The following is a 21,811-nucleotide window of genomic DNA, read 5'->3' on the forward strand; positions in this document are numbered from 1 at the left end:
ATTCCATTAATATGCATATTAATTTATAACATGATGCTTCCAATGGACAGAGTTCAGTTGAAAACTGTGAAAGCATGAGCTGGCTCAGATTGGCCGATGCCCTACAAGGCTTCTAGCCCCTCTTTTTCATGTGTGAGATTGGCGTTGGGGGCTGGAGACGGCGTAAGCACTTCTTTCTCTGTTGTGGGCAAAGGGGTGGACGTGGTAGTCGTGGGCGTCGATGTGGTTGTCGTTGTCGTTGGCTCTGTTTGTGCAGATGAAATACCAAAATCGTTCAATAATAGTTAATTAACCTTTTCCTTCGTACGACAATTGACCTCAATATCCCGTTGCTGCGGACACAAATGTCTCGGTCGCGATGCAATTTCGTAACTATATTTTAATTTTAGTGGGATAATCATGGACTAACACGATTGCTTGACATTTAGTATCTAGGTAACTCTTGGGTCTTTTAACGGTTGCGACAAATGGTGGAGTTACAAATAAAATAATTATTTTTTAAATCGTTGGTACACGTCCCATGGTCGTGTGTACCAACGACTTTGACCTTTAATAACTTTTGAATGGGCAGACATAGAGATTTAATTCGTTAAGATGAAATCATCGTAATTTTTAGCTTGATTTTTTAAGATCAAAATCTCGAGGGTACTATTTCGAAAATTAAATTTGAAATCCCAGTGTGCAGCGTTTGTTTAGCCCGAGTCAGGGTCAGTGTCAGCTTCTAAACTTTAGTCAGACGACCTGCACCAACTACTATTCGTAATCGGCAAAAATGTTCCCACAATCCAGCATGCAAAATTTCAGCTCCTTGACCAATTTTAAAACCAGTACGGGTCTCAGTCTTCTGGGCTGGGCCCACAAAAATATTCATATTCGATGAATATGAACATTATTCATATTCTTTAGTCTGATGTGCCCTTACCCATGATACCGAATTTTATTTTTATTCTACCAATATAAAGTTATCGTAAAATGATCGGACGGACAGACAGACGGACAGACAGACGGACATGACGGTTACAAAATTACATTTCCAAAACTGTAACCAATGACATATTTTCAACAATTTTTAGTTTTCTAAAAATGAAAATTTATTTTGTAACTCGGCCATTTGTCGTAACCTTATAGATTGATAAAGTGTCAAATAATCTTGATGGACTAATTCTGCCTGTTGGTCGTAAAACAATATCCCTGGTCGTCGTTTTTAAGAATTTTTGAGCAGTTGCTAAGAAATGGTGCATTATTTAGAGGAATAATTTACTGGAATTAGATCGCTTTCAACGTCAGTTTCTCGCCGGTAATTTTTTAGCCTGAGTCAGGGCTTAAGGAACCGTCATAATTTCCGTCCGTCCATCCGTCCCAAAACACGATAGAGCCAAAACGACTGAACCGATTGACTTGAAATTTTTACCATATGCATATTGGACAAAGTTAGGAAACGAGTTTGAAGATTGGCGAAATCGGTCAAGTGGTTGACCACTGGGGGTTATCGGAGTGGTCAGAGACTAAGTCCCTGGCTCGGGCTATATGGGGTCTGCACTGTAAATTATGTAAATTCAAGGAAATTATTCCTCTAAATTTTGCACCATTTCTTAGCAACTGCTCAAAAATTCTTAAAAATGACGACCAGGGATATTGTTTTACGACCAACAGCCAGAATTATATTTTAAGTTTCGCGTTGCACGGAGATATGTTCAACATTTATTGAACTTAGAACGGAATAATTTTGTAACACAAATAACGAAAATACGGGAACACTTTCTAGCGATGAAAATGAAATATTCCAATGAAACTAATTTTGTTTGAATATTACAACATTAATAATTCTTTTTGGTATGAAATAATTCTGGTTCCATGTTTGGAATGTTTTGTTCCATGTTTTGAATTATTCAAAACATGGAACAGCACAGAGTGGAATTATACATGTATTGCATTGGTATACCGTGTCCTTAGCCTCTTTCTTTGACGCACATACTTTACACTTTCGACTTCCATGAAGTTTTTTCTTGGTGGGTGGATTGAATGAGGGAAAGTGTATTCGACCAGTTAATCTTTCCAAATCTGTGCTTGCGGAGGGAACGACTTTGTCCTTAAGACCATACTTCTGAAGAATTTGGCGAGTTATCTGCAAACGAAATTCCAGAAATGTCAGTGTACTCCGAGTTTTGATGACAAAAATTCTGTGTGCATTATAAAGACAAATGTCAATGAGGTGCAAGAACATTTTTGTGGGCCACTTCTTAGTTTTTCTTCGAATATTGTAGGTGCTCATGACCATGTCTCCTTGATCAATTCCTCGTGCGTATTTGTTGTAGTCCAAGACTGATGTTGGTTTTAATACTTTTGCGCCAGTCCCACGGAGAGTCACTTCTTGCATTTGATGATCATGAATTGTACTGATGATTGATACCATCTTTTTATCCTTCCAATATTGGGTCATAATACCGTTTGCTGATTTCACAATCACTTCCCCTTTCTTCATTTTCTTGGGCGGATCGGTATTTTTTCGATTCTTTCGCAAAGTTGCACAGAGATATGTTTTTCTTCTCATTAATTCCTGAGCAAGGTTTGGACTTGAAAACCAATTATCACAATAAACATGGTGAAATTTTTCAAAGTAAGGGTTCATGAGGTGCAAAACAATGGCGCCACCATATCCGTATTCTTTCCGACAAAAATTGAGGTCCTGTGTCTTCCCAGAATAAATGAAAGAGTTGAGGATCATTTTTGTGCCCTCGTCGACAATTGAGAATGTTTTGATTCCAAATTTAGACGCTTTGTTAGGAATGTACTGGCGGAAATGGAGTCGTCCTTTATGCAAAACTAAGGTTTCATCGACAGATAGACACTTGCCCGGCTGCAAAAGCGTCCTGAAATTGGACATGACCAACTCCCAAATTGTTCGGATCTTCCGAAGTCGATCATCATTCTGCTCCTCATTATCAGAGAAATGAATAAATCTTTGGATATCCATGTAACGGTCATTCGACATAATTTTAGGAATGATGGGCATCTGTAGCATTGGGTCTTTGGACCAATAATGTTTCATTTCCGGTTTGCGTGTGATCCCCATCAATATTCTAATTGCAAAAAACTTTAAAATATCCTCATATTTCACTTCTTCCCATCGTCCATATCGTTTTGTTGCTGCATTTCCAGTTTGATCTGCATATAAATTTGTCTGTTCAATACAAATTGTAGCGGCTTCCTTGCAAAACATTAGTTCGAACGTATCTAATTCACGAAAGGTAGGAGGGAGAGTGACTGAAACCACTTGCAGTTTCATCAAATTCTTCTACATTTGCTTCGTGATTGGTACAAATTTTCCATTTCCAATTCGCTGCCGTGGCCGGTGATGCTAAATTGGAACAAATGGTCGCTACATTTTAATATTCATGCTTAAACTAACAGCAATAAAATTATTACTCTGAGTCGGCGAAATCTGTGATGCCATAATTTGTTGTGATCTGTTGGTGTCATAATGTACTGCCAAATCCTCGTCATCACTCGAAGTAGTGTCACTGTCCGACTCATTGTCGCTACTCTCAGAACTTTCACCCTCATCTGATTCGTCATCTATTTGTTAATCATAAAATTTAAATATATTCCAGCCTTTAAGTAAGGGATCATACCAGAAATTTCCTCCTCCTCTGCTAATTGGCGAAGCGATACGTAATTAGTGTACTCAAAGTCGGTAAACAACAAATGTCTTGGGCGACGACTTATGTCTCCCAAGATATACTTACTTTTGAACAACGACTTAACGATGTTGATCAACTTAGAATGTGAACTTTATTTATGCAATGACGATTACTTTGACATTACATACAATTGACCATGATAACTCTACTTATCGATCGTGAACTAGAGAGACGGAGACACAAGGACACTAAATACTCTGATATTCTGACACTAATATTGATAATACTTGTCAGACATGTCTCACTTTCGAGCACAATTAATAATTATATTGACATAACAACACTTAAATTTAATATGTAATTATTTGAGCACTTTCATCCCACGACATTCTTCCCCTCGATGATCGCAGATTCATCCACATCGACTACTGCCAACTTGGAAACTGGGCGACGATACAACCCCTTCGATGTTCTTATGTCGGCGACACGAACTTTATGATCTCTTCCAGGGTAGACAGCTTCAACTCGTCCTCGTTCCCACGTGTTTCTTTTGGCTTGGTCGTCCACGATGAGCACTAGGTCCCCAACTTTGATAGGTTTAGCAGGTTGATGCCATTTCTCACGTCTTGTTAATGTTGGGAGATATGACCTGACCCACTTTTTCCAAAACTCGTCAGCCAATCTCTGAGCAATTCGCCAATTGTGTCGCCCAATCTTATCGGCTTTCTCGAACTCTTCACAATTGTCACCTTGAGGTACGAACTTTTGACTTGATCCCGAACTCCATCCCATCCCGGGATGCTTCCAGTTAAGAATGATTGGGTTTCTTGCTTCGAATGGTAAATAACTTGCATAATTTAATCTTCCGCTCATCCGAATAATGCCATCATGCAATTCGGGACTCAGTTTGTATAGTACAATTCTTTTTGTTAACTGCTTCCCCTCATTTAACGACTTTATCTCCTCTGGGAAGGATTCTTGCTGAATAACTTTAATCCAGTGTAACTCGGCCTTATTCAGCTCCACTGTCAAATCACTTCCGGTGAACGTCTTCTTCTTTAATTTATTAATGAAACGTGAAATCCATGCTGTAACTCTGATTAACTTGCAGAAACTACTGTATTTTTCTGGTGAGAGTAAATTCTTGTGTAGTTCACGAGTCACATTCACTACTGCACACTTCAGTTCCATTGAATCATCTGCTTCTTGTTTACTTCTAAAGTCCTCCTTCGGCCACATTTCTTCACTCTTGTACAGGAAACTAGCTCCTTTGAACCAACGACCCAGATCGCTCTCCAAGTTGTCTCTTGTGGCGTCGTCGGCAACGTTTAGTTTAGTTTAGTTGTCCTTTATTCATGTGTCAATAAATATCAGTTAAATTAACTGGTTTACAATTCATGACACTATACGCTAATTCTCTGAATAAGCATGTAATAAATATATTTACACTAAAGTAAACAGTTTGGGATTAATTTGGGTTAATTGATCATTAGAATACAAACAGGAATAGAAACCAAATCGAGTGAGAGGTCCACGTTATCAATATTTAGTCACCAGGTAAGGTGACGACTTACTTAACCCATACCATATCGCTCAAAATTATTTATGCAAAAATCATACTTATGTTTAAAACACTCGATTGTATAATACATTTCGTCAAATTGATTTCTTAAAGGATTTAACATTTTTACCAATTTACGCATTAATTTTTTATAATTATCTTGTTTGTTCATCAAAACTGTATCCAATTTACTTATGAAATCGGGGACGCAATTAGGACACGCCCAGTCTTTAGATAAAAAGAGGTTACAAAAAGTTATGTCGGAACATGTAATATTGCATTTGTTTTTATGGAAAAAATTTAAACAGTATACACATTGAAGTATTCCGCTATCGTCAGGAGATCCAGCCAGGTCATCTTGAAAAAGGGCGGTATATTTGGTTCCTTTGTATGTAAACGGGAAGGCTATTTCAACTATCACTTGTCCACAGAAGTGACAATCAGGACCAAACGCTTCGTCGTCGTCCCAATGTTCGAAATCAAGTAAGTCATAAATTTCGCTGTTTTCCTTGTGAGCCATCCCGCCAGTCAGGACTATTGATTTGGTTGTGGGATACGCGAGCATCACGGCTTCATCGACGGACATAAATTTTGTCATATTGCGACAGGGCCCGACAAAAAACCATACAATAATTAGGGAAGAGGTGAACCGACAGATATTTAATAATAAAAAATTAAGGATGGGAACTCGCCTTGTGAAGGCACTTTAAGTGCAACAGAACGGCCAGCCTGCATACAACCGCACGGTCTCAAACTCCGACCGAGCACTTGGGGGCGTAGAGGACGCTCCGTATATAAGCGGGAATCCCCTCAGAAGAAGTATGAGTGAAATGGCGTGAGCAGAATTTTCCGTCTGGAACAGTCCACTTCAGCAGGAACGGGGGGAGGCCGGTAATTGTAGAATTTAAAAGTTGCACAGAACGGTCAAAACACGGTCGAGGCAAAAAAATTCATCTACCACTATCTTGTTGGGGTCAATAGGGAGATGATGACACCAATGTCAACGGAGATGCGCTGGCAATTGCCACAAAAATGGCAAAATAGCCAAGCATCACGGAACACGAGACCTTCATTTTGACGATAATATTTAATTTACTTTTCTTAATTCGTTTTCACTCGCGTTTTGCTGAAACCAAAAATGAAATTGATTAGTTCTGTGGTTAAAATGCTTCTTAACACAGAGCTGAATGCGTTTAACTTGGTGGGGATCCAATTCCAATCCTCAACATCGGTTGACTCCAAGATTTCGCCAATTCGGTGCGAAACAAACTGCTTATAGTTTCTTGCGTCGCTGCGTATCCACTTCAGTACCGTGGTTGAATCACTCCAGAATACAGTTTTAGTGATTTTTATTTCTAGTTCTTCTTTAATCATATTTGCGACTGGAACTCCCATAACTGCTGCTTGCAACTCCAACCTCGGAATGGAAAGTACTTTCAGTGGCGCAACTCTTGTTTTTGAGATGATGATGTTGACATCGACTTGTTCCTCATCTTCGACTCGGAGAAAGGCTACACATGCGAAAGCCTTCTCGCTGGCGTCGCAGAACACGTGGAGTTGAACTGCTGCACTCTTCGGGATGCGGTACGAGTAACATCTTGGAATGATTACCCCAGTGATTCCTTTCAACTCCTGCAACCAACTTGACCATTTGAGATCCAGGGTGGTGGGCAACTCATCATCCCAGGTGATATCACTCCTCCATATATCCTGCATCAATATCTTCGCTTTTACAATCAAATGTCCTAAGATTCCCAATGGGTCGAATACAGACATGACAACTTTGAGAACTTGTCTTTTAGTGGGTCGCTTTGTCCCTTCAGTAATTTCTTGTGGTACTTTGTTGAAGTTAAACTTGAATCGGAATGTATCGTCATCTTGGTTCCACCACATTCCCAAAATTCTCCCCTCCGGTAAACAATCTTTAATGTTCAATTGTTTTGACTCTGGTGCTCTCAGTTCCTCAGGAATAGAATTCAATATCTCTTGAGAGTTAGCAACCCAATTACAAACTTGAAAACCGGCCCTGGCTTGAACTTCGATAACTTCTCGCACCAACTTAACTGCTTGTTCCAAACTGGGCGTCGAATCCAAGTAGTCATCCACGTAATGTTTCTTGGTGATGGCGTGACATGCTTCAGGATACTGGTCAATATGAAGGTTCGCATTCTTATTTTTTGTGAATTGAGCCGATGTTGGAGAGGATGCAGCTCCAAAAATCATGACCTTCATTTCATACACTTCAGGTTCGCTCCATCGATCCCTTCCCCTCCAAAGGAATCTTTGCGAAATTCTATCTTGTTCTTGAATATACACACGATGAAACATTTCTTTTATGTCTCCAGCAAACGCGTACTTGTACTGCCGGAACTTCATCAACACGCTAACCAGAGAATTGTTGAGATCTGGACCTTGACACAAGTTATCATTCAAACTTGTCCCGTGTGATTTTGCAGCTGCATCAAACACGAGGCGTAGTTTTACAGGCTTGTTGGGGTTGAAGACGCCAAAATGTGGTAAGTACCACAGTCGTGGATGATGATAATGATTTATAACTTCTTCTTTTGACACTTTTACAATGTAATCTTTGTCCAGATATTCTTGGATTTTTCTGCAGTATGCATCTGCAAATCCGGGATCTCTGTCCATTTTTCTTTCTTGGCACCGTAGACGATGGAACGCCATTATCTTGCTCTCGGGAAGCTTCACTTCGTCGTGTTTCCAAAGAAGACCTGTCTGGAAGCGAATGCCATCTTCTGATTTCACGGTCGTCGCTTCCATGATGTCGAGTGCTCGAACATCCTCTTTCGACCGGAAATTCCCCCCCACGATTTTGACTCCAAAATCTTCCGTGGAGAAACTGTTCTTGATCATCTGGTGCAAGTTTTCATCTCGTTCTCTACTGCACAAATGATACGATGAGTGGCTGTGACTTCTTCTCATCTCCTCCTCTCCCATGATGACTGCCCATCCAAGTCTTGACTTGACCGCTATCGGCTCACCTGGTCCTCTCTTGACCACTTTGAGATGCTGGATAAGGTCGAAGTGTGAACTCCCAATCAGCAATTTTGGTTTCACATTTTGGAATGGCATCAATGGAATATTTTTAAGGTATGAGAATACTTCTTTCAACTTCTTGACATCAAGACTGACTGCTTGCAAATTCAAATTTGAAATTGTTTTAACATTACTTAATGATTGTGGCGCTGTTTGACTCCCAGCAATCTTTATTCCACAACTAATGACTTAAGATTCCGGGTGGTGCTTCTCGCCGCTCATTGTCGAGATGCAGAATGAACTTTGCTTTCCGGTCACTCCTATTCTCCTTCTGACGTCATCATCAAGAATGGTGACGTTGGATCCATCATCTTGTAAGGCGTAGATGACTTCACTCCCTCCTGGTCCAGAAACTTCAACAGGAACGTATCGGAGTGATGTAGCGTTGATCACGTGTACTTGTGATTCGCTGCGGTACTGATCTGCCTGACGATAAGCTGCTTGGACTGGCTGCGCCCCATGTAGAAGTCTGTTGTGAAAGAAATTGCATCCGTCAATGCCACACTTCAATTTCCTTTTGCATTGCTTAGATGAGTGTCCAGGGGTTAAGCAAGAAAAACACAATTTCTTAGCAGCAGTCATTTGCATGCGGTCATTTGGTGCTGCATCTCGAACGACTTGACAACTGTGGGTTGGATGGTTCCACAAAAGTTACACTTTCTATCTGGCTTCTCACTAGCTGTGTGAACTTGACTCTTCTTTCGCCAGTCATTGTTGGTCTTATCTTGCTGATTTCTATCTTTAGTTGAGGGTGGTACATGTTCGCATGCACAATCCATCATCATTTCCATCCAAACTGCAAAGTCTTCTAAATTTCCCTGCTTCCCATTTTGTCCTTTCGTCCATAGAGAGAACTGCATCTTGTACGCCGCAGGAAGTTTGTTTCTCAGCTCCAGCAGAAGAGTAGGATTTTGTAAGTGGTGGTCACAATTCAAAGACTTAACTGTTGCGATTAAGTTGACCACTGCTGTTCCCATCTCGATCACAGTCTCCAGCTTGTCCTCTCGGATTGGCGGCGTAGACCTCACTGCGTCAATCATGGAAGTGATAATGTGCTCCTCATTACCAAATCTCCGCTTCAAAGTTTCCATAATCTTTGGCAAGTTTTCCGGTGTCAACATCAAGCACTGTACCGCTTTGGCTGCTTCCCCCCGTAAGCACTTTCGAAGGCGCTGGAGATTCTCGTCCGGTGAGAACTGGCATAACTGAGTGGTCCTCGAGTAGTCCGCTATGAAGATGGGCCACTCATCAGGCGCTCCAGAAAATGTGGGTAAGTCTTTTCCTGTGGTTTGTCTTGCAAAAAATTTTCCGTAATCTTGAGACTTCTGATTGTTGGACAGGTTGATGGCTGCCCCCAAAGCTGATCCAAGTACTTGTGCAAACTCGGTAGAGAGAGTTGGATTGACTGGTGGTGTGACGCTGACGTGATCATCCTTATTGACCTCGTCCTGATGAGAACAGAATTCGAAAGCCCCATCATCTTTGACCCCATCAAGGTCGCCATCCAATTCATGATGTCGACGGGACTCCATCTCAGCTTCTTCGTCGATGATGTGAAGATTGGTATCGAATCTTGCTCTGAGAAGATCCACTTGTCTCTCGAGCTCCTTCACTTTGCAGTCTTTCTCCAGTCTGAGAATAGTCAGATCCCTCTTTTTCTTTTTTAGTTGGTCAATTTCTGACTGTTTTTCTTGAACTTCTTGAAGTTGTTGTGCTGGATCAAGTTTCGATAAGATTTCCTTATTCTTTTCCAATTCTTCTTTCACGTCAGATAGATCCTCACCAGCCAAATTGATGTCACGGACAGCGTCATCAATTTTCCTTTGCAACTTCGACAATTCGATGAGAAAATTTTCCTTCTCCTTCCCCTTGGCGACAGCGACGGAACTTGCTGACGAACAGGAAGAGACGCTTCCAGCAACGCTGCATGGCGCACCGACTGCTGTTGTCCTCGATTCATGATCAACTCCGGCTCCGCTCCTTGTGTTGACCATCTTGACTTTGGTCAGAAAAAATGGTTGATTTTGATGTCCTTAGGTCTAGTTCACTTGCTTCGCGAGACCAATGTCTTGGGCGACGACTTATGTCTCCCAAGATATACTTACTTTTGAACAACGACTTAACGATGTTGATCAACTTAGAATGTGAACTTTATTTATGCAATGACGATTACTTTGACATTACATACAATTGACCATGATAACTCTACTTATCGATCGTGAACTAGAGAGACGGAGACACAAGGACACTAAATACTCTGATATTCTCACACTAATATTGATAATACTTTTCAGACATGTCTCACTTTCGAGCACAATTAATAATTATATTGACATAACAACACTTAAATTTAATATGTAATTATTTGAGCACTTTCATCCCACGACAACAAAGGTGAATTTTCGGCGTTGTCGTTCGGATCCATTTGTGGAATTTTCAATGTTTGTGTGATTTTGAGCGTTTTTGGATTGTTTGGAATACAGAAGATTAGAATTTTTCAAAAACAAATAGAGAACGGAAATATCCGTCCTTCCGTGGCAAAATTAGTTTTACAATTGGAGGAAATATCCATCTCTCCGCAACAAGGTCAATAACCGAATGAAGGAAATATCCTTCATTCCAGAGGAAAGCCAAAATTATGCGATCGGATTTATCCGTTGTCACGTCGCAACGCTTAGTATGTTAGGATGGAAATATCCTCTGTGCCGTCACAACGCCAAGTTTGTGACGACGGATATTTCCATTGTTCCGCAGCAACGTTCGAAATTCGGGAACGGATATATCCATCGTTACGAAGGAAAGGGTTAAATAAGTATTTATATAAGCAATTTTATTACTTACTTTGGAGACAAGGAGGCGGCTCTTGATAGTCCTGGCAGAGGCCGCTTTCCCCATGAAAGATGGAGCCCTTGGGACACTTGTATCGTGTCGCGAAGCCATAGGTGCATCGATAGAACGCTGTGCAGTCTTTGGGGTCGGGAATGACACCGTCGTAGATGTAGGCCGGGCAGTCAATGGCGGAACAGTTTTTGACCATGTGTTCTGGGACGCAGTAACCCCAGCCCTCGTGGAACCCGTACCCTTGTGAACATTGGTAGTGAATGGCAGTGATGTTGGTCTCAGGGTCGGTTGGTTGTTCTCCTCGTGGGGGACAGTAGTAGAAGCGGTGACAGTCGTTTGGGTCCTTGAACAGCGACTCGGTCCCATTACACGTCACGAGCTTGCTCTCCTCGTACGTCACGGGGAGACTGACGATGATTCATGCAGATTTCCATATTTTAATTGGTATGAAAATTGCGTGTTCATGTAAATTTCATTGAATTGTAGAATACCTGAGAGTGGGACAATTTCTTCCGAAACATTCGTACTCCCAATTCCAATCCCTGGAACATTCAATGGCAGCCACAATCAGAAGGAGAAATACGGCGAAAAAGTTGACGAGTATGTGAAACATCTTGAGACCTGTGTGTCGCTTGAAATGAAGCTGATGGTAGTACATATATAGGTAAATAGACACATTTGGTGATTTTCACTGAAATAAATCTTTCCATCCAATTATAGCAATAACGACATTTTAATTATTTTTCCCATTACAACTTTCCTGGAAAAATAAATTGTCGGAATATGTATGACGAACGATATGTAAGGACATAAAGATCTCTGCAAGACGCACCTATGCAAATGTGCATGAAACTGCATCATGTTTGTTTGAACATTTATGTTAGTCATTTCACCTTATATAAGCAATTTGCATAAGGTATTATATTGCATTTTCTGATGTAAGACCCCATCGAAATCTATGTGATAATGCACTATAAATATAATATTCAATTAAAATATGCAAGCAATCATTTTTATTTTATAAAAATAATCAATTCAAGTGTCACGCCTTGATGCAATGCATGACAATTCAGCAAATAAACCCATCAAACCCAAATTGCCCAACTGTACGGCCAATATCTCGAGAGTCCAGCCTATTAGATTTGATCGAATGATAATATTATACCATAGATATCATAATGAATACGTAGTTCGAGATGCAATGGAATGTAGAAAAATTCCATTTAAGCACCAGAACAAGCGACTTTTGGTTTCAGTTCATGTCTGATTTTGGATTTCAAGTAACCCTTCAAAAATGACAAAGTCGATTCTGTTAACCTTGGCCCTTTTGTCTGTGGTCCTGACCACAGTTCACTCCCAAACTTGCAATCCAGTTATGGACTGCACGGGCTCGACGCAATGTGCTACTTCAGGGGGCAGTATGTCCTGTCGGTGCTCGTACCTTAAGTGCAAAGATTTTGGAACTGTAATGTTTCATATGAATGACCGATAACCAATTGAGTAGCGCCGCAGTTTTTCTAATTTGTCTTGAAATTTTTAGGAAAGGTGTGGCGGAGGTTGCTTGACGGACACGCAGTGTGCTCAATGGGCTGGTGGCGACAATACCTGCGTCTGTTCCTGGGCGTTTGAGTGTGAACGAGCATCCATGCGACACGAGCCTGGTTATGAAACGTAAGGCATTAGGCGTTTCTAATCATTTGTAACCATGTACCAGTGCCAGTTTCTTACTCAACGTAAAATATCGCAGGTATGTTAAGCTCATGATGGCCATCAAAAAGGACAGGATCGCGGAACGTCTCGCCATGATAACGAAGGAAATGAAGGAGCAAGAGGACGCCTTGGATGAGAGATTGAGACTCTTGTAATTAATTACAATTCTTGTATCCGGTTGACTTTAATTCTTGGTCGTATAATTTCCACAAATTAAAAAAAACACAAGCAGTGATTGGTTGAATGAAATAGATTATTTCGTGAAATTTTTGCATTAAAAAGATAATTGTAAATAAATAATTTGACTCGCTTTTATTTCATCGTAAAATCGTGATTGGCTCAGAGATGTATCTGAAAGAAACGGGTATGGCCAGTATGGGATGAATCGTGATAAGTTTCGCATGAGACCTTAATGGCGAATATTGACTTGGCTTATCTGAAAAAATCTGAGACCAATGTGTGACTTCCTACTATGCCCCTCGTACCCAAAGCGGTTCTCATCCAACATACATTTATTTCTCATCACATTCTCATCCTCATCACCGCCGTCAAACTATTTTATTTCACGTTTTTAACACTTTACACTTTAAAAAATAATGAACGAGAAGCAAGAGCAAATTTTAGCACTCATCAAAAAGAAGAAAGAATGTGATAAGCGAGCGTTGGAAATTGTTCACAAACTTATCGAGCCTGAAGTTGACCCGACCTTTCTTCTCAGCCAGGTATTTAATTTAATGAACTATAGCTTTCACTTATGTAGCATAAGTTACGTGACATTTGACTCATTAAATAACAGGTCCTTACATTTTTTACAGGCCCTCTATATCGGACCGCCTCACTTGGAGGATGTTGTGGAGGAACGGCGACTCGCAGGATTGTGTGGGTGGACCTTGTGCTCAAAATCGCTCGACCCTGAAGTCTCAAAAAAGAAGCAACGTTATGTCATCAGGGGTAGAAAGGTTTTAGATATTACGGATCGCAAGGTACTATTTTGTATTTATTTTGCATGTTAATACACAATGTTTAATTAATTAACTAATTAATTAATTATACTTCTGTTTGTTTTGGCAGTCATTCTGCTCATCTGACTGTTACGCAAAATCCACTCATTTCAAGCAGCAACTCCTCATTTCTCCCCTGTGGATGCGAGACGATAAAAATGGAGAAACGGCCGTGACATTTCATATTCTGGAGGATAATGTTCAACTTCATGGGGTTATCGTTAATGTGACTGGGCTAAAATTAACGGACGAGGACAAAGAAAAGGATAGTGAATCTAGATCTAGTGAGGATGATAACAAAGCCGATAATGATAAGCATTCGTAACAGCGATTGATGACGAGACCTATTTACATACTTATTATAACAACAAACCTGCGTAAATTGTTACTTAAATATCTTGTGTTATTAGCTACAGAATTACATATATTTTTTGTTACACTATGATAAGTCGGCCGTTCGATATGTTTATAATATGTTATATATTAGTCATAACATTTGTACGGGTTTGAAGTGTAGCGTAGTTGATTCTCGGTCATCCCACCTCCAATTAATCTTATCGAGGAATCAATAGTTATTATATAACGCTTGTCAAACCATAATAACTACATGCTACTCAATCACATTACACATCCCTTTGGATGGATAGATACGAATGTTGACAACAATTACGGACCTTGATTTGACATATCTATGTTTGTAATGTTTTCGTGTAACTATTTATTCAATAAATTAAATACGTCGCATTAACGAAAGCAAAATCCCCAAACAATTATACCCATTTCTGTGAATTAGATCTTGCATAACCAGTGTCGGCATTCTTGTGAAAAAAGTGGAGTGGAAATCCCTCTAATCAGTTAGAATCAGAACAAGACACAATAATTGCTGTGCGTTGGTCAATGTACCTGTGTCATGATGCATTCTGATACTTGAGAAGTCAGCTAAAAGCACTTATCCTTGTTTTGTCCGGAACCCAACACAAGCCAAACCACAGATTTATAAGTAGCCTAGTCATCATGCGAGGCGTGATAAGGTCGTTGCCAATTTGAAAGCGCTTTCCCTGATCTTCTGTGGGTATATAATATTTGAATTTGGGCATATTTCAAAAGTGCGAACAAAAATCTCGTCTATTTTCTCGAGTTCAATAGACAGAAACCAAATAATATGAGAACCTCAACGATTGTGGGTACTGTAGTGGTGGTCCTGACTTTTTTGTTTGGGCAAAGTTGGGGTCAACAGGTAACCAATCCTGACAAGGATATTCCATTATAAAGTTCAACACTCTTTTAATAATTGATTGTTTAATGCTTCAGGGGACGTGTGGTGGGGACTGTTTGTTCTCTGAGGATTGTGCCCTCGAAGCTGGCGATTTGACATGCAGATGCAGCTATTTCCATTGCAAAACAATCCCTGAAGTGAGCAAGTTTAAAATTAATGTGTTTCTTCATTTTTGATTTCTCCCAGATAATAATTAGATGATTTAACTTAATCATTTCTGAACTAGGGAACCTGTGGTGGAGGCTGCATTTCCGATTATCAATGTTCGAGATGGGCTGGTGATGACAATTGCATTTGTGGAACTCTATTCGAATGCGTTCGCAGATCTGAGCTGGAAACCCCAGGATATAAAGCGTACTATTCCAGACAAACATCTTTAATCAGTTGTTCTTATATAATTGAAAATCATGGCTCACTGAAATTTGTTTTCTTGTAGTTTTGCAAACTTTATGTTATCTATTCGAGGGGCCTCATACCAAACTAAAGTGGCAAATAAGCTTAAACTTTATCGCAAAAGAGAAGATAAAGATCACTGAAACCTAACTAGGACAAAGACTGGACATGGCATGGGCTATCCTTCCTCCGACATACCCCGTAAAACGCGTTGTGTTGAATAAATAAATGTGGTAATTCCTAATATTTGGTTCTTATTTAAAGCATTTTTCTGTTAATTTTCATGAATTTATGCATATTTTTGACATGTTCAAATGACTGACCTTCGAATACATACTTATAAATATGTACATCAAATGTTAGACTTTTAGGGACGTATATGTGGGCATCTATTTGCTTTTTTTGGCGAGTTACTGAGTAATCACTCCTCTCCAACTCGTTATGTATGCAATTGAGATCTGCACAGGAACGTTTTGCATAAACCTTACTATGTGTTGCTGTTGTGGCTCGAGTAGTATTATTCGATGGTGTTTTCGTTGCAAATTCGTTCAGTATATATTCGCAATATAAACATGTTCACGCAAATACGCTATTGTACTTCGTATACATGTGTCATACGCTCTTGCCGGCATAAAAGTAATCTCATAAACTCCTAATACGTTTATTGCTTGTTGGCAGTATGACTTTGAATATTTGCATATTACTGGGAAATCGTCTCTGATTCAGAGACTTGAATCGTTGAGATATATAAACTAGAATTACTAACGTTTAACGTTTCATTATTTAATGCGGACTTCGATCCATTTTACTGTGCAGTTGACGATAGCACGTACATAAGAGACGACGAAACTGAGGAACTGAGAATTAAGTGACGAAACAAATTTCTGCTGCTAGAGTCTTCTACAGGTGAATATTTTCTATAATTATGTAACACGTTTGGCAGACATGAGAGTCACACTCGGGTAAAATATATTTTTTCCAATTGACTAATGTTTTGTTAAACATTGTATACAGCAACGTGACGACATGTCCAATTCGCCATCAAAGATCGAGTCGATGGATACCGCTCCAGTAACGGAACAACCATCATCATCGCCTGCTACAGAGTCCAAATTATCTGCTTCAGCATCAAGTAATTTGCGACTGAAGGACTTTTCTCTGAGTACGTCGTACTTGCTCCCACCAATCTTGGAGTCCAACCTTGCAAGCGTCTTTCTCGCCCCTCCAGTCAACCGTCAATCCCAGAAAGAACCAGAAGAGTGCAAGAAAACGTGGGCAAAACATGCAAAACAAGAACAAATCGAGATGGACACCGAATCAGGGTTCGAAATCGTTCATCCTGACATCACATCAGCTGCAGACGATGACATAATTGTCACAGACTCTGACTTCCCTTCTCTACCTCCATGTGCATCAGCCCCACCACCAGTCTCCGCATTTGTCTCTGCTGCCATTAAACAAAGTCAAAGGTCTGTCACGGAAAATAATGCGCCTACATTTTCCACGTCTGACGATCACCGGCTAGATTTTTATTTCGGTGTGATGGATCAAACTTCAAAAGATACGACGCTTTCCCTCTTGAAAAAAGCTTGGGCACAGGATCCAACCGACACGCTCAAACTGCTCGCGAATGTACGCGATATCCGCAAAGGGAAAGGCATGCGCCCCCAATATCAGCAGTGTCTCTATTGGATATATGTCAACCATCCAAAAACGTTGTACAACAACTTGGAGACGCTCCTCACATTTGGATACTGGAAAGACGTGCTCCATCTTTTGATGATTGCCATGTTCGACGGCTATATGCCCCCATATTTCGAACGAGATGCACATCCCCAACGAAGTGGAAAAGGTAGTAAAGGCAAGAAGACTGTGCCCACCAAATACCAGGTGCGACGGATCAAAAGGTACCGAACAAAGAACAAGAATTTGCCTCGCAAATTATTGAGAGTATCCGAGCATGCCATCAAAGTAGCGAGAGAGTCTCGAATTGGAGAGGATACTGAGAAACGGATCTACAACCAAAAGGTTTTGCAATATTTCAATGTCAAGAAAGAGTTGATTGGGATGAGCAACGCAGAAATGGTGCAGTATCGACTTCAGCATGCCAGAGATAAGCTGGAGAATGACGTCAAGTACAGAGTATTCCATGTTAAGGTGGCTGAACTATATGCAGCCCAACTTATCAAGGATTTGGCTGAGCTGAAAAAGACTCGAGGAAATGAATCCGTCAAGAGCGGTGGCGGAGACGAGAAGAAAAGGAAAAAAACTGAAAAAGTTTTACTGGCAGGCAAATGGGCACCCACGTTGGAAGGTCACTTTGACAAGTACACTCTCATCGGATCAACCATTGCCTTAAAAATCGCGAGCCTGAGCCTAAGTGACGTCCTCACGTCTCATAAGTCAATCCCCGTCAAGACCTATCTCGCGCGGAAAGTGTACTCCAAGGAATATTGCGGTCCACTGCGTCGCCACCTTGAGATCCCGGAACAACTCATGTCCGAGAACAAGTGGGACCAAGTCAACTATGCTCGCGTGCCTGCAAAAAGCATGACTAAAAATAAGACCTCCTTCATTAAACACGATAAAGATCGATTTGAAGCCTACTTGTCCTGCAAGAAGACAAAAGTGGCCGGAGCCAGTTTAAAACCAGTGGAAATCATTTGTCAAGCAATGGAAATGGGGGATAGAACTGAGCCAGCCCAACGGCTCGTGTTGGAAAAGCAGTGGGACTCGCTGGTGGAAAGTATGACCAAAAGCGGAGGTCTCTTAAAAGACGCCGTGTCAATCTGTGACGTTTCCGGTTCCATGTCCGGCGTTCCAATGCAAGCAGCAATCGGACTCACTCTCCTCACTATGAAGATGACTGCCCCTCCATGGAACTCCATTTGCATTACATTTTCCGAAAATCCCACCTTGTTCAATTTGGATGAGAAGTTGCCCCTGCTGGACAAGTTGGAAAGCATGCGTAGGATGCCGTGGGGGATGAGCACTGATCTTCACAAAGTGTTTGAACTCATCGTCTCCCTCGGTGTCGAAAATAAGCTGAGCAATGACCAAATGCCTAACCTGCTCTTTATTTTCACCGACATGGAATTCAATCAAGCTTGTCCTGGATCAAACCAGACAAATTTCGAGGCAGCCAAAAGTTTGTTTCAATCCAAAGGTTACACGATGCCAACAATTGCCTTTTGGAATTTGAGAGATTCCACAGTTCCTGGGGTAGGAAAGTCCACTCCCGTGCAGAAGAATGAACTGGGTGCCGTGTTGCTCTCTGGCTTTGCGGCACAGACGCTCACCTATGTGATGAACGCCACAGATTTGGATTCCGTCTCACCCATCCAATTCATGATGGACGTCATCAATGACGAACGCTACAAGGATTTGAGCGTTTTCGACTGATTCATTTACAACGTTGAATTATCAACGTTTTGTCATTGTTAGTTGCCTTAATGCGTACATACCTTATGCATGTATGCAATACTAGATCATATTTTTTGTAGTTTCTTACAAATGAAAATTTTTTATTTGTTCAAGGATTTCTTCAACAAATAATTTAATGGATAATAATTGTAGCTTTAATATTGTATTAAGCTAAATTTATATTGAAAATAGTTAATCCTGATAGTCATTTATTTATATTTACATATATGTGGAAAATGACTCCACCATATTTTATGCAGACAAAATTGCTACAAAGGGTTCAGCATTAGCATTTGTGATTTGGGTTAATTAATTGATTGTAATGTGAATGGAGAATGAATAATGTTTCAATAAAAAAACACTGAATAAGCATTTCAACAGTCTTAAAAACAATTATTTCAATGAATATAGAATTTTGCACTACTTTTTATTTGAGCTAATTGCATAGTTGGAAATACTCTGAAGATTGTTTTTTTAGTATTTTAAGTCAATGGCTTCAAGCATTCATTAATTAATACGAATTATACCTGGCCGGGATATATATTAATTTTTATTGAATGTTGACTGGGATTTGGCCATTGTGGGCAAAGTTGCGAATGTGAGTCATTCCACGATTTTGGTCAGCCTTCGTATCACTGCAGTGACCACCAGCATTGTACTGCCACGACCAAATCCCTTGGTAGCTGCGGAAGATGGATTTATGTACATGTGTTGTAATTTATAAGTTTTTCGTTCATGACATAATTTACAACCAATAAAGAATAATAATTTTAAAATGCAATCTCACGCAGAATTGTAAGCGTTGTACCACAACGTGTCAACACCTGTCAACAAATAACACCCGTCAGTTGGAATTTTTAAAATATTAATTTTTGATGTTACATATTATACACATGTACCTTCATTCTCTCCACAAACTGAAGAAAATTCCCCAATAACTATCGGTTTCGTTAACTGGTACGCTGTAGCTGGAATCTACGTATACGTAATCTTAGGATTAGTGCAAGGAGAAATTTAAAACTTTTGCAATTTTCTCAATCACTGATAAAAGAGAAACATGTATATAAAAAATATATATATTTCGTACTTTGAATGGAGACGTGTCACTCCATCGTCCTTCCCAACTATATGTGTGCCTAGGAAAAATAATTGAAATAATTCTTTTTTAATTACTAAAAGCATTCGTGATGCAACCCAAGTTCAATTTTTTTAAACTTGCTGAAACTGTTTAACCTGATTTCATCCATTACTTTTTGGCTTTTCAGAAACTTGATACATAATTTAAAGCTATAGACTGTTTTAATTAATTATTGTTATCCTGAAATATGTACATTTGGTAAAAGTCAATCGTGCCTTCTTGTTCACCTCCAGCTCCGATAAGGCACGAGTCAGTGTAGTGGTTCACTAATTACGAATAACGTTATAATTTTACTAGTACCCTTACATATGCAAATGATTTACTTAAGCACCCACCACTATCGCTGAATGCATCAGTTTGCGAATGTTCTGACCAGGAACCCAATGTGATTAGAACTTTTGGATCTTCTTGCCGGATGGCAGCATTTTGTCGATTGATGAATCTGAGGAATCTCTCCATCGGGATATTGGCTCCAGTCCAACCTGCCCCCCAGCGACTGTGGAAACCACGTTAATTGTAGGACGAGGGTAAAAACCTTGTTCTCTGACTTTATTATTTTGTACCCAATGATGGTCGTGTCGTAGCATCTGTTGGCGTTGCTTTCGATCAGGGCTGAGCCCTCTGGTTCATTCATCACTTCCCATGCAGCCAGCGCAGGTTTGGACGCCAATTGACGTACCATTGGCTAATATATATAGTCTCAAAACATGAGTTTCAGATGTGTACATGTGGATGCATAACATTACGCTTCATTGCTAAATAATTAAATAACATGCTTTTACCCGAAGTGCATTATCAATGTAGGTTTGTAATTTTTCATCACTTAAAACCAAGTTGACAAAATTCGTATTTCTCATGAGTGCTCCATTCCAGAGCACAGGAATCACCTGAGCAGAGAAATAAAGGTACAAAAAAATAGTGTACGAGTGTGAGTGTACCTATTGATTAAATAATTTATCAAATATTTTTGACTCCTCACAAACACATTATTCTGGGCTGAAACGTCCAGAAATGTTTCCAGGTCTCGAATCAAGTTTCCCAGTCGGTCCTATTACATATTTGTCGGGTAAACGAGAAAACATTGAGAAAATGGGGGTCAACAATTAACATACTGTGCCAGTGACATTTCCCTGCGAATCAAACAGCGGCGTATCATCACCTTCAATATGGAGCCAAATTCCTGAGAGACAATAAACAAAATTACTGATTGGGAATAATTTTGATTAACTCATGATACTGAATTTTTATCGCATACTTAAAATATTTCCCCCAGCCAGAGCAATTTCACGAATCCACTGTTCCAAAATGGGTCCTGAGTTTGCATAATTGTCATTGCCAAAGTCATAGCCGTAGCTGTTCCACGCGATATTGGTGCCCGAGAGAAAGACTTTGGATTGGCCGTAGTAAAAATCTTTTCCAGAGACGCTCAGGAATTCTGCATTGCTCAAAGCCCCCAAAAATAGGGTAAAAATTATTACTTTTGCGAAGAAATGTGTCATTTTGATCTGTATGAAGTCTCTTTTAGGAGTGGCGATAATGTAGCCAGTGATCGAAAACAAAAGTCGAGTTTGAAAACTTGTCATATTGTCAAATATGCATGGTTCATTGGTGATCGTACAGTATCACGACAGATTGATATGTAGATAAGTATACGTAATAAGAAATATGCACATATGTACATATCTATCTATTTATATACATATTGACATACATAATTGATCTGGTTGGTCGTGTGCAAAGTGAACACTTATCAACATCACGCTCATGACA

At 40.0% G+C, this 21,811-nt stretch overlaps 6 protein-coding genes across 7 annotated transcripts; 4 read left to right on the forward strand and 2 right to left on the reverse strand.

Annotated features, from left to right (window-relative positions):
* Positions 1 to 38: 38 nt before the first annotated feature.
* On the reverse strand, positions 39 to 12,124 carry LOC110845049. Of its 2 annotated transcripts, XM_035847099.1 has the most exons (4): positions 11,592 to 12,124; positions 11,101 to 11,507; positions 3,427 to 3,576; positions 1,150 to 3,358 (listed from the first exon to the last, which is right to left on the reverse strand). In XM_035847099.1, exons 1-4 carry the CDS (start codon positions 11,756 to 11,758, stop codon positions 3,240 to 3,242), a joined length of 843 nt encoding a protein of 280 aa, XP_035702992.1. In that variant the 5' UTR covers positions 11,759 to 12,124; the 3' UTR covers positions 1,150 to 3,239. The 2 variants fall into 2 exon arrangements, with proteins under 2 accessions (XP_035702996.1, XP_035702992.1); XM_035847103.1 differs by lacking the exons at positions 1,150 to 3,358; positions 3,427 to 3,576 and adding an exon at positions 39 to 244 and having other exon boundaries at positions 11,592 to 11,929.
* A 212-nt stretch (positions 12,125 to 12,336) lies between these two features.
* On the forward strand, positions 12,337 to 13,133 carry LOC110863569. The gene is made up of 3 exons (XM_022112913.2): positions 12,337 to 12,565; positions 12,641 to 12,771; positions 12,848 to 13,133. Exons 1-3 carry the CDS (start codon positions 12,395 to 12,397, stop codon positions 12,963 to 12,965), a joined length of 420 nt encoding a protein of 139 aa, XP_021968605.1. The 5' UTR covers positions 12,337 to 12,394; the 3' UTR covers positions 12,966 to 13,133.
* A 183-nt stretch (positions 13,134 to 13,316) lies between these two features.
* Positions 13,317 to 14,570, forward strand: LOC110841748 (putative RNA polymerase II subunit B1 CTD phosphatase RPAP2 homolog). The gene is made up of 3 exons (XM_035847107.1): positions 13,317 to 13,532; positions 13,626 to 13,793; positions 13,882 to 14,570. The coding sequence occupies exons 1-3, from the start codon at positions 13,407 to 13,409 to the stop codon at positions 14,134 to 14,136; spliced, it is 549 nt and encodes a 182-aa protein (XP_035703000.1). The 5' UTR covers positions 13,317 to 13,406; the 3' UTR covers positions 14,137 to 14,570.
* A 72-nt stretch (positions 14,571 to 14,642) lies between these two features.
* LOC118432927 lies at positions 14,643 to 15,724 on the forward strand. The gene is made up of 4 exons (XM_035847119.1): positions 14,643 to 15,048; positions 15,123 to 15,224; positions 15,314 to 15,441; positions 15,524 to 15,724. Exons 1-4 carry the CDS (start codon positions 14,974 to 14,976, stop codon positions 15,621 to 15,623), a joined length of 405 nt encoding a protein of 134 aa, XP_035703012.1. The 5' UTR covers positions 14,643 to 14,973; the 3' UTR covers positions 15,624 to 15,724.
* A 457-nt stretch (positions 15,725 to 16,181) lies between these two features.
* On the forward strand, positions 16,182 to 19,275 carry LOC110850677. Its single transcript, XM_022098178.2, has 2 exons — positions 16,182 to 16,386; positions 16,495 to 19,275. The coding sequence occupies exon 2, from the start codon at positions 16,507 to 16,509 to the stop codon at positions 18,880 to 18,882; it is 2,376 nt and encodes a 791-aa protein (XP_021953870.1). The 5' UTR covers positions 16,182 to 16,386; positions 16,495 to 16,506; the 3' UTR covers positions 18,883 to 19,275.
* Positions 19,276 to 19,296: 21 nt separating this feature from the next.
* Positions 19,297 to 21,660, reverse strand: LOC110850684 (mannan endo-1,4-beta-mannosidase). Its single transcript, XM_022098190.2, has 11 exons — positions 21,297 to 21,660; positions 21,154 to 21,221; positions 21,021 to 21,089; positions 20,824 to 20,928; positions 20,605 to 20,726; positions 20,377 to 20,537; positions 20,235 to 20,307; positions 19,991 to 20,039; positions 19,803 to 19,878; positions 19,691 to 19,727; positions 19,297 to 19,586 (listed from the first exon to the last, which is right to left on the reverse strand). Exons 1-11 carry the CDS (start codon positions 21,622 to 21,624, stop codon positions 19,454 to 19,456), a joined length of 1,221 nt encoding a protein of 406 aa, XP_021953882.2. The 5' UTR covers positions 21,625 to 21,660; the 3' UTR covers positions 19,297 to 19,453.
* Between the last annotated feature and the right edge of the window lie 151 nt (positions 21,661 to 21,811).

Source organism: Folsomia candida, unplaced genomic scaffold, assembly GCF_002217175.1.
Source record: "Folsomia candida strain VU population unplaced genomic scaffold, ASM221717v1 Fcan01_Sc001, whole genome shotgun sequence".
In the NCBI taxonomy this organism is placed as follows: Eukaryota; Metazoa; Arthropoda; class Collembola; order Entomobryomorpha; family Isotomidae; genus Folsomia; species Folsomia candida.